Raw genomic sequence first — 12,069 nt, forward strand, 5'->3', positions numbered from 1 at the left:
GTGCTATAAATTTCCCTCTGCACACTGCTTTGAATGCGTCCCAGAGATTCTGGTATGTTGTGTCTTTGTTCTCGTTGGTTTCAAAGAACATCTTTATTTCTGCCTTCATTTCGTTATGTACCCAGCAGTCATTCAGGAGCAGGTTGTTCAGTTTCCATGTAGTTGAGTGGCTTTGAGTGAGATTCTTAATCCTCAGTTCCAGTTTGATTGCACTGTGGTCTGAGAGATAGTTTGTTATAATTTCTGAGGAGAGCTTTACTTCCAACTATGTGGTCAATTTTGGAATAGGTGTGGTGTGGTGCTGAAAAAAATGTATATTCTGTTGATTTGGGGTGGAGGGTTCTGTAGATGTCTATTAGGTCCGCTTGGTGCAGAGCTGAGTTCAATTCCTGGGTATCCTTGTTGACTTTCTGTCTCGTTGATCTGTCTAATGTTGACAGTGGGGTGTTAAAGTCTCCCATTATTAATGTGTGGGAGTCTAAGTCTCTTTGTAGGTCACTCAGGACTTGCTTTATGAATCTGGGTGCTCCTGTATTGGGTGCATATATATTTAGGATAGTTAGCTCCTCTTGTTGAATTGATCCCTTTACCATTATGTAATGGCCTTCTTTGTCTCTTTTGATCTTTATTGGTTTAAAGTCTGTTTTATCAGAGACTAGGATTGCAACCCCTGCCTTTTTTTGTTTTCCATTTGCTTGGTAGATCTTCCTCCATCCTTTTATTTTGAGCCTATGTGTGTCTCTGCACGTGAGATGGGTTTCCTGAATACAGCACATTGATGGGTCTTGACTCTTTATCCAACTTGCCAGTCTGTGTCTTTTAATTGGAGAATTTAGTCCATTTACATTTAAAGTTAATATTGTTATGTGTGAATTTGATCCTGTCATTACGATGTTAGCTGGTGATTTTGCTCGTTAGTTGATGCAGTTTCTTCCTAGTCTTGATGGTCTTTACATTTTGGCATGATTTTGCAGCGGCTGGTACCGGTTGTTCCTTTCCATGTTTAGCGCTTCCTTCAGGAGCTCTTTTAGGGCAGGCCTGGTGGTGACAAAATCGGTCAGCATTTGCTTGTCTGTAAAGTATTTTATTTCTCCTTCACTTATGAAGCTTAGTTTGGCTGGATATGAAATTCTGGGTTGAAAATTCTTTTCTTTAAGAATGTTGAATATTGGCCCCCACTCTCTTCTGGCTTGTAGGGTTTCTGCCGAGAGATCCGCTGTTAGTCTGATGGGCTTCCCTTTGAGGGTAACCCGACCTTTCTGTCTGGCTGCCCTTAACATTTTTTCCTTCATTTCAACTTTGGTGAATCAGGTTTTGTTTTGAATAATGTTCTTTTTTTTTTTTTTTTTTTTTTGCGATGAAGTCTCACTCTGTTGCCCAGGCTGGAGTGCAGTGGCGCCATCTCTGGCTCACTGCAAGCTCCGCCTCCTGGGTTCCCGCCATTCTCCTGCCTCAGCCTCTTGAGTAGCTGGGCCTACAGGCGCCCGCCACACGCCCAGCTAATTTTTTGTATTTTTAGTAGAGACGGGGTTTCACCGTGTTAGCTAGGATGGTCTCGATCTCCTGACCTTGTGATCCGCCCACCTTGGCCTCCCGAAGTGCTGGGATTACAGGCATGAGCCACCACGCCCTGCCATAATGTTCTGTTTTAATAACTTGACCCATTCTTGAAGACCCAGAGTAATATAATGTCACAAATAATTAACCTGGAAAAGTCATTCCTGTTAGAAGCAGGTCCAGTTCAAGCCTACAGACAGGATTTTAATTATAAACAGAATGAGTCTTCAGTTTTAGTAAATCATTTAAGGTGCTTGTTGTAACTTTGTCTTAAGAAAAACATATATTAATCACACTTAAATATCTACCATTTTAGTGTATGTATGATTAGGGAAGACTGAATTTCCTGAGTAAACTTCAGCACACTGATATATTTGGATGTTTCATAGAATTCTTATACCTTTTTTTCTTAGAATTGGCGTGATTTGGATGCAAGAATCACTGATACAGCAAATGAATCCAAAGATAATGTCAGATATTTGTATACTTTGGAAAAAGTGTGTCAACCTCTCTATAACCATGACCTAGTAAGTATGCTTTTAAAGTACAATTTTAAACTGAGTGCAGTGGCTCGCACCTGTGATTCTAGCTACTCAGAAGGCTGAGGTGGAAGGATCGCTTGAGCCCAGGAGTGCAAAGCTGCAGTGAGCTATGGTTGTGCCACTGCATTCCAGCTTGAGTGACAGAGCAAGAAGACCCCATCTATAAAAAAAAAAAAGTACAATTTAAGAAACTGACTTGTATAATTAATGCATTAAAAATCTTTAATATGTGTATATTGGGGAAAAACATCCTGCCAAAAGTTATTTAAAATATATATTTTCCTCTTATGTGTTTATGAAGAATGATAAACTATATTTAATATTTTAACCCATTTAAATATATAGTGAATCATTAGTATAGTATGTGCAAGACAAATATTAATATATTACTTACCCTTTGCTGCATAACAAATAACCTCAGAACTGAGTGGCTTAAAAACAATGAGCATTCATCATGTCAGAGTTTCTGTGGCTCAGGAATCCAAGCAAGGCATAGCTAAGAGCTTCTGCTTCAACGTCTCTCATGAGGTTGCCCACAGGCTAAGTGGGGGAGGCTGACTGGGGAGAGTCTTCTTCTCAGTTCACTCATGTGGTTATTGGCAGGCCCCAGTCCCTAGCCACGTGGGCCTCTCCACCTGGCAACTTGCTTCCCTTGGAGTGAGTGATCCAAGAGTGAGCAAGAGAATGAGAGAACACCCAAGTTGGAATCTACCTTCTTTTAATAACCTAATCTCTGAAGTGACAGCCCATCATTTCTGTTGTATTCTATTGGCTAGAAGCAAGTGAATCTGGTTCACTCTGGGTGGGTAGGGGAGTATACAAGGGTGTGAGTACTATGTGGGTGAGCATCACTGGGGCCATCTTTGGGGCTGCCTATCAAGGTAGATATTTCCCCATTTACAGATTAGGAAACCAAAACTCATCATGGTGTAGTGACTTTGCCAGCATCACTCAGCTAATCAGGGATGCAGGACAGAACCCATCTTCTAATTTCTAGCCTACTCTTCTCATAATATTTCCATAGAGATCCTTTAAAGAACATGTTAGCACTACCATTTGCTTTTATTTTTTAAAAGTTTATATTAACTTCAAATTTATAATCTGGTATTTCATAATATTTCATATAAAATATGAAAATTAAAAAAATCTGTGTCCTTTATTTAATAGAAGGAGAAGTCAAGGAAGCTAGTAGTTATTGAGAACTTAGAGCAGGATTTCCCCATTTTTCCTGGATATTACTTCTTTTGTAAATCATTTGTAGGCAGGAGGGCTGCCCAGACAGCTGCATTTTTAAAGATGTTCCCAGGCTTAAGAATCCTTGAACTTTTGTTATAGGCATTGTGCTACATGCTTTAAATATGTTTTCATTCTCTATGCACAATGACCCTCATTTCAAAGATTAGGAAACCGAGTTTGAACATTTCTATGATGATCCATGATGGGACCAAATTTGAATCTAGCTATCTCTAGCATTATGGGTTGTATTATTTTTCCACTTTACTATGTTGCTTCTTCAAGGTATTCTCTAAGTTGAAATGCTTCCTCTTCCCTTCCTCCCCCCACCCCACCACCCCAGGATGGAGTCTCTCTCTGTCACCCAGGCTGGAGTGCAGTGGTGCTATCTCTGCTCACTGCAACCTCCACCTCCCGGGTTCAAGCAATTCTCTTGATTCAGCCTCCTGAGTAGCTGGGATTACAGGTGCATGCCACCATGCCCGGCTAATTTTTGTATTTTTGGTAGAGACAAGGTTTCGCCATGTTGGCCAGGCTGCTCTCAAACTCCCGACCTCAAGTGATCCGCCCGCCTCCACCTCCCAAAGTGCTGGGATTACAGGCGTGACCCATTGTGCACGGCCCAATGCTTTCAAATTAATTTAATTTGGTCTGATATCTGTGTTCAGTATTCTTCACTCTAATTTTTTAAGAAGTAGTCATATCTTCCATATAGGTGGCAGCACTGGCCACATGGTTTTGTTGACCAACCTTCTTGGGTCAATGTAGGTTTCATCCCAGAGGCAGGGAGAAGGAAAGAGGTTATGGCCTGTATCACTTAGATTTGGAGAAGAAGGAGGTGTAAAGGCAGTTCATAATCTTTCCAAGAGAGTGTTAGTAGTCAAGAAGTTTAATATGAAAGGGGAGGGAAAAATGTCAGTTGAGAGTCTTGGACAAGTGCATTTCTTACTGCCATGAGGAATCCATTATCCATCGGGGAGCACCATGAGAGGGGACAGGAAGACTTTAGAAGCAGAGTCTTTTAATTGAGTCCATAAAGAGATTGTAGATTTTATTTAAAACTTATTAGTGTTATTTGCAAAGAGATGACTTTTTAAACAATTACAGCTTTATTTTAGATTCGGGGGTACATGTGCAGGCTTGTTACATGGGTATATGACATGATGCTGAGGTTTGGGGTATGGATGCTGTCACCCAGGTAGTGAGTACAGTACACAATAGGAAGTTTTTCAGCTCACACCTCTCTCCCTTCCTCCCCACCAAGAATTATGACTTTCTTAAACTTCATTCTTCTCATTTTTACCCCTACTACTGGTAGCTGGACTTCTGTTGTGAACCTTTGTAAAATTTGTTTAATATAAGAACATTTATACTATTTCTTAGGTATTTCTGTGCATGTGACCCCAGGTAAAGAAAATCAAATTGTATATGGTGTTGGAGAAGTAAGGCCTTTGCTTGGCTTACTTGGCAGCTCAATGACTTAATTCCCCAACTTTACAATGTGAGCGATTAAAATTTCTGTCCAAGAAAAATTAAAATTATTACATGTCACAAGCATTTCGGATTGCTCACAAAATTTGAAGATGCAAATATGAAATACACATAATACCTAAAGCCTACTCCAGGGCTACCGCAAGTAGCTCTTGATGTGAAAAAATAATAGATGAAGTGAATATGGCACAATGTTCATGTTTGTCAAATCTAGTGATGGGAGTAGGTGGTCATTATATTTTTCTCTGTACTTTTCTATATATTTAAAGCTTTTTATTATAAAAAGTAAACTTGAAAGAAAGAATACTCTTCATTGCTATCAAGACTCCAAATTTTAAGGTATACTGATTTCAACTTCTTGATTCAAAAGACTTGTTTTATTCATATAATTTACAAATCATTTAGTTCTGATGTTTTTTTCATCCTAGTAATTTTAAAAAGCTTTGTTCAATTACTCTAACCATGGATGTGCCTTATTATTGTTATTTTGTTGTTGTTGAGCTTTTTATATTCTCTGATGTAGGAAGGTTTCAAGCATTACCTTTTGAAATGACAGAAGTACTAATAGCATTGAGTCATATAATTGCTTCCCACTCATACACCCACTATATCTGTACTTTCAACAATTCCTTTTTCCCCCTCATTTTCTTTATTCTGATTAAAAGTAACCAGCAATTGCTGTTTAGTTTATAACTGTCATTTGGGTAGGAAAAGTGCAGGGGATTCATGCTTCCATTTCTGGTTCATAAGTTTTATGTATGTTTCATTTTTTTAATCACCCTGGTATTGTGCTTTAGGCATATCTTACTATTATATGTTTGACATATGAGATATCTGAGCACTGTATATAGATGGACAAGAACAGTGCACTCAAGGAGCTACTATTGTAAATAATGATGTTTAAAGTTCAGATGAAGGACGTTTTCCTGAAGGACCCATTTGATGCCATCCCTGAGCCCTCTTTATTGGAGTTTAGTGGTACTTTGTAGACATGACTTAGCAAGGGTGGAAGGGACTCCTTCTAGGCATATTTTTATTAGGATCTTTTTGATCTACAGATACCATATATAATATGAATTCTGACATAGAAGGTTAACTATAAAGTAATGGTGTTAATTTCCATAAGCCACATAAAACTGATTTAATTATTCCATAGTTACACCCCACACCTAGGACATACCATACAGTAATCGGTAGTTGTTTTTCTTGGCTGTATTTCTTCCATCACCATTAAAAAAACATTTTATGTATTTTATCTTGTCTTATCAATTAAAAGGAAAGTTCCTTGAAGGGAGGGATGCCATTGGCTTTGTCTGTTCTCCTGTAGTGATTTGCATCATGGTTAGAAGCAGGGTCTCAAAATCTCCACTATGTAACTTACAGCTGTTGGATCTTAGGCAAGGGACTTAACTTCTCTACCTCTCTGTTTTCTCATTTGCAAAATGGGAATAATGATAATGCTTTATTTTATAGATTCTAAGACATTTTTTTCACATTTTAATATCCCTGAACTCAGGACATACTTTAGTCAGTTAGGTTTTGTGAATCATTGTGGATGTGACTTGATACTACCTTAAATTATTAGTTCTCTCCTTGAGGGTGTTTTTTTTGTTTTGTTTTGTTTTTGATTTTGGTGCCATTCGTATGAATTCAGACTGCAGTTGAGTACCTGTGCATACATTCTCAAAGAAGTTTGGTTTCTTTCCTCCTCCTGGTAGCATGTACATTTTGTTTCTCTCTTTTTCTCCATGGTTGGTTTATTTCATGTTTACCTTAACAGGGAGGACCCACTGGTGGCCTAGTATTATGTAGGAGTTAGATTCCTCATCTTGGGTGTCTTTTTTCTTTCTCAATAGCACAGAAAATAATGGTGCAATCTTACAATCCGTGATGTTTTATATCTGATGTAATCAAACCTACCTTCAAGGGTTGTTGTCAGCATATCTTAGAATAATATGCTAACGCTCTTAGCCTAGTGCCTGGAATATAGTAAGCATTCAGTTTATGTTCAGGATTGTTTTACATCCTTGTTGTACTTGTTCTGCTTTGTTCTACCTTGTTCTACTTGTTTTACTTGTTTGTGTTTATCTTTTCCACTCTGCTGTGAGCTACTCATGAATAGGTTTGGATTTCTCCCAATATCTTCAGAGCCTAATGGCACTTGGTAGGATTGCTAAAACGCGAACTGAGTTGCATAAAAGAAAACGAATGCTAGTCTGATTTCTATTTTAGCTGGGCTTATGACCATAAGAAAGTCACTTTACCCCTCAAGGTATCAGTTTCTTCACCTTTAAAAAGAGCAGAATGAACTATTAACCTTAAAATGGCTCTCACCTCTAAAATTTAATTTTAGATAAACTTTTAAGTTCAGATTTACAGAAAAGTTGCAATGATAGCACAGAATTCTCTTTACCCAGTTTCTCCTGTTAACATCCTGTATTACCTTAGTTTGTTTGTCAAAACTAATGTCCTATTATCTGTTCCAGGGTCTAGTCTAGAATACTGCATTGCATTTAGTAAAATTTGACTTTAAGCTAAAAATGCTATACTATTTTGTGTACCTTTAGGGTTTTGAGTATTATAGAATATTGGTTATTAAAACTATACGTATATGATGGAATTCACTTAATTTGTTTCAATGTTAGGTTTCCATGGCACATGGAATACAAAATTTGATTAATGCCATCAGAATGATTCACGGTGTGTCAAGGTATTATAATACCTCAGAGAGAATGACCTCATTGTTTATCAAGGTAAGTTTCTATGGGAGGAAATTACATGTCATCCTGTGAAAAAGTTAGCAAATCTTTCCTTCTGAGCCCTAGGAAGGGAATTTGGAAGGCTAAGTGCCTCTCAGAGTTTTAATACTTCCAGTGGACAAGAAGAGAAAGGTGTTGACTGGACTCAGTTGTACTTAATTGAAGGGAGTAATTGGTACTTTTCTGTTTATCAGATGTAAGCCCCAATACTTAAAGAAAATGTGCCTGGTGGTTTTTTAATTTATTCATTTCGAATAGTTTTGATTCTACCCAAGAGATAGGAGTGTGTCTACTATTAACAGTGCTTCTTTAGCTACTCCCATCAACACTATAGTTTGTGTAAAATTTTCCTGTGTAGCACCACATGGTTAATTATTTAAAATAATTTTTAAAAAATGATTAAACAATATATATTTAAATTTGCTAGCCAATGTCATTCTTTTTTTTATTATACATTAAGTTTTAGGGTACATGTGCACAATGTGCAGGTTAGTTACATATGTATACATGTGCCATGTTGGTGTGCTGCACCCATTAACTCGTCATTTAACATTAGGGATATCTCCTAATGCTATCCCTCCCACCTCCCTCCACCCCATGACAGGCCCCAGTGTGTGATGTTCCCCTTCCTGTGTCCATGTGTTCTCATTGTTCAATTCCCACCTATAAGTGAGAACATGCGGTGTTTGTTTTTTTGTCCTTGTGATAGTTTGCTGAGAATGATGGTTTCCAGCTTCATCCATGTCCCTACAAAGGACATGAACTCATCATTTTTTATGGCTGCATAGTATTCCATGGTGTGTATGTGTCACATTTTCTTAATCCCGTCTATCATTGTTGGACATTTGGCTTGGTTCCAAGTCTTTGCTATTGTGAATAGTGCCGCAATAAACATACGTGTGCATGTGTCTTTATAGCAGCATGATTTATAATCCTTTGGGTATATACCAAGTAATGGGATTGCTGGGTCAAATGGTATTTCTAGTTCTAGATCCCTGAGGAATCGCCACACTGACTTCCACAATGGTTGAACTAGTTTACAGTCTCACCAACAGTGTAAAAGTGTTCCTATTTCTCCACATCCTCTCTAGCACCTGTTGTTTCCTGACTTTTTAATGATCGCCATTCTAACTGGTGTGAGATGGTATCTCATTGTGGTTTTGATTTGCATTTCTCTGATGGCCAGTGATGATGAGCATTTTTTCATGTATCTTTTGGCTGCATAAATGTCTTCTTTTGAGAAGTGTCTGTTCATATCCTTTGCCCACTTTTTGATGGGGTTGTTTGTTTTTTTCTTGTAAATTTGTTGGAGTTCATTGTAGATTCTGGATATTAGCCCTTTGTCAGATGAGTAGATTGCAAAAATTTTCTCCCATTCTGTAGGTTGCCTGTTCACTCTGATGGTAGTTTCTTTTGCTGTGCAGAAGCTCTTTAGTTCAATTAGATCCCATTTGTCAATTTTGTCTTTTGTTGCCATTGCTTTTGGTGTTTTAGACATGAAGTCCTTGCCCATACCTATGTCCTGAATGGTATTGCCTAGGTTTTCTTCTAGGGTTTTTATGGTTTTAGGTCTAACATTTAAGTCTTTAATCCATCTTGAATTAATTTTTGTATAAGGTGTAAGGAAGGGATCCAGTTTCAGCTTTCTACTTATGGCTAGCCAGTTTTCCCAGTGCCATTTATTAAATAGGGAATCGTTTCCCCATTTCTTGTTTTTGTCAGGTTTGTCAAAGATCAGATGGTTGTAGATATGCGGCATTATTTCTGAGGGCTCTGTTCTGTTCCATTGGTCTATATCTCTGTTTTGGTACCAGTACATGCTGTTTTGGTTACTGTAGCCTTGTAGTATAGTTTGAAGTCAGGTAGCGTGATGCCTCTAGCTTTGTTCTTTTGGCTTAGAATTGACTTGGCAATGCGGGCTCTTTTTTGGTTCCATATGAACTTTAAAGTAGTTTTTTCCAATTCTATGAAGAAAGTCATTGGTAGCTTGATGGGGATGGCACTGAATCTATAAATTACCTTGGGCAGTATGGCCATTTTCACGATATTGATTCTTCCTACCCATGAGCATGGAATGTTCTTCCATTTGTTTATATCTTCTTTTATTTCATTGAGCAGTGGTTTGTAGTTCTCCTTGAAGAGGTCCTTCACATCCCTTGTAAGTTGGATTCCTAGGTATTTTATTCTCTTTGAAGCAATTGTGAATGGGAGTTCACTCATGATTTGGCTCTCTGTTTGTCTGTTATTGGTGTATAAGAATGTTTGTGATTTTTGCACATTGATTTTGTATCCTGAGACTTCGCTGAAGTTGCTTATCAGCTTAAGGAGATTTGGGGCTGAGACGATGGGGTTTTCTAGATATACAATCATGTCATCTGCAAACAGGGACAATTTGACTTCCTCTTTTCCTAATTGAATGCCCTTTATTTCCTTCTCCTGCCCGATTGCCCTGGCCAGAACTTCCAACACTATGTTGAATAGGAGTGGTGAGAGAGGGCATCCCTGTCTTGTGCCAGTTTTCAAAGGGAATGCTTCCAGTTTATGCCCATTCAGTATGATATTGGCTGTGGGTTTTTCATAAATAGCTCTTATTATTTTGAGATACATCCCATCAATACCTAATTTATTGAGAGTTTTTATCATGAAGGGTTGTTGAATTTTGTCAAAGGCCTTTTCTGCATCTATTGAGATAATCATGTGGTTTTTGTCTTTGGTTCTGTTTATATGCTGGATTATGTTTATTGATTTGTGTATGTTGAACCAGCCTTGCATCCCAGGGATGAAGCCCACTTGATCATGGTGGATAAGCTTTTTGATGTGCTGCTGGATTCAGTTTGCCAGTATTTTATTGAGGATTTTTGCATCGATGTTCATCAGGGATATTGGTCTTATTTAAAATAATTTGAAAAATTACTCAAGCAACACATGAGACCAGGCATGGTGGTTCAGGCTGTAATCCCAGCGCTTTGGGAGGCTGAGGTGGGAGGAACGCTGGAGCTCACGAGTTTGAGACCAACCTGGGCAACATAGAGAGACTTTGGCTCTACAAAAAAAAATTTTTTTAAGTTAGCTGGGCATGGTGGTGTGTGCCTGTAGTCCTAGCTATTCCAGAGGCTGAGGCAGGAGGATCCCTTGAGCCTGGGAGTTCAAGAATGCAGTAAGCTGTGATAACACCATGGCACTCCAGCCTAGGCAAGAGAGAAAGACCCTGTCTCAAAAAACAAACAAACAAACAAACAAAAAAACCACCACCAACAAAAAAAGTACATGAATAGAATTTATTTGTAAATTATTCAAGCATAACGAAATATATAAAGTCATAGTCACATTGTAAGTTTTTTTAAAAAGCAAAGTATAGGCTTAATCAGTATGTCCTAAATATGACAAGACTCTCAGAATCCTTCCTCTTACCTGTCTCTCTCATTCTTGCCATATATATCCCACATTGAGATCATTTTTAGTTCTGACAACGATTCTTTGCTTGGCTTCTGAATCTTCTGGTAGGCCCACCTGTGCACTTTCTAGTGAAATCTAGTTTGAGCAAAGAACCCTGCTAAGTCAGTTTAGCAAGAACCCCCCATTCTCGATATCTGATGACTCTAGATATCTGATCAGGTTTTCATTCTCCCCAACCCCCCAGGTGTTGTCTGATCACTTTGGCCTGTCTTCAGCAAGAATCCTGTTAGGTCAGTTTAACCAAAATCCCCCTTACCTCTGATGTTTCCTCTTAATAATTTTCCACCCACTGACTCCCATCCTGCCCCTTGGCTGTACATTCCTGCTTGCCCACGCTGTGTTCAGAGTTGAGCCCAATCTCTCTTTCCTGCTACAAGATCCCATTGCAGTGGTCCCTATACCTATCACAATGGTCCTGAATAAAGTCTCTTGCTTTTCAAGTATCACTGAATAATTTTTTAACAGTTCCATATTATTCTTAACATTTTTTTCAACATTGTGAATCAACAAGTATTCAGACTAAAAGCCAAGTATTGCTAATTTATTTATCACCACTGTTTTGTGATTCCCACATCTTTTTCCTTCTTGGATTCATTATTTCTTTTGCTGAAAAAATTCTTTCAGAGAGGTTTCAGGGTGGTGAACTTCCTGGATTTCTACATGTCTGAAAATCACTTTCATTTTATCTGATCACTCAAATGCTAGTGTGATTTGGATTTTAAATTCCACATCATTGTCTCCTGGGAAGTTGAAGATATTGCTCAATCATTGTCTAGTATTCAATATTGTTGAGGAGAAGCTTGGTGCTAATCTGATTCTTGTTTCCTTTGTAGGTAACTGGTTTTATTCTCCCAGGAAGCTTTTAGGATTTTTTTTCTTTATCTTTGAATTTCTAAAATCTCAAACTTTTTTTTTACATTTATCTTGTTCTACACTTGCTGAGTTGTCTCAATCCAAAGACTTTCCTTTCTCTTTATTCCTGGGAAACAGTCCTCTTTTGCCTGGGATTATTCCTAGCTCACTGATATGGT

The 12,069-nt window shown here is 38.2% G+C and overlaps 1 protein-coding gene across 1 annotated transcript in view; it reads left to right on the forward strand.

Annotated features, from left to right (window-relative positions):
- The window catches only part of DNAH8 (dynein axonemal heavy chain 8), a 332,740-nt gene that overhangs the window by 38,165 nt on the left and 282,506 nt on the right, over positions 1-12,069 (forward strand). Inside the window, exons 9-10 of the mRNA XM_055113566.2 lie at positions 1,971-2,084; positions 7,469-7,576. Coding sequence (XP_054969541.2) covers positions 1,971-2,084; positions 7,469-7,576 — 222 coding nt within the window. The remainder of the gene's footprint in view (positions 1-1,970; positions 2,085-7,468; positions 7,577-12,069) is intronic.

Source organism: Pan paniscus, chromosome 5, assembly GCF_029289425.2.
Source record: "Pan paniscus chromosome 5, NHGRI_mPanPan1-v2.0_pri, whole genome shotgun sequence".
NCBI classification, from domain to species: Eukaryota; Metazoa; Chordata; class Mammalia; order Primates; family Hominidae; genus Pan; species Pan paniscus.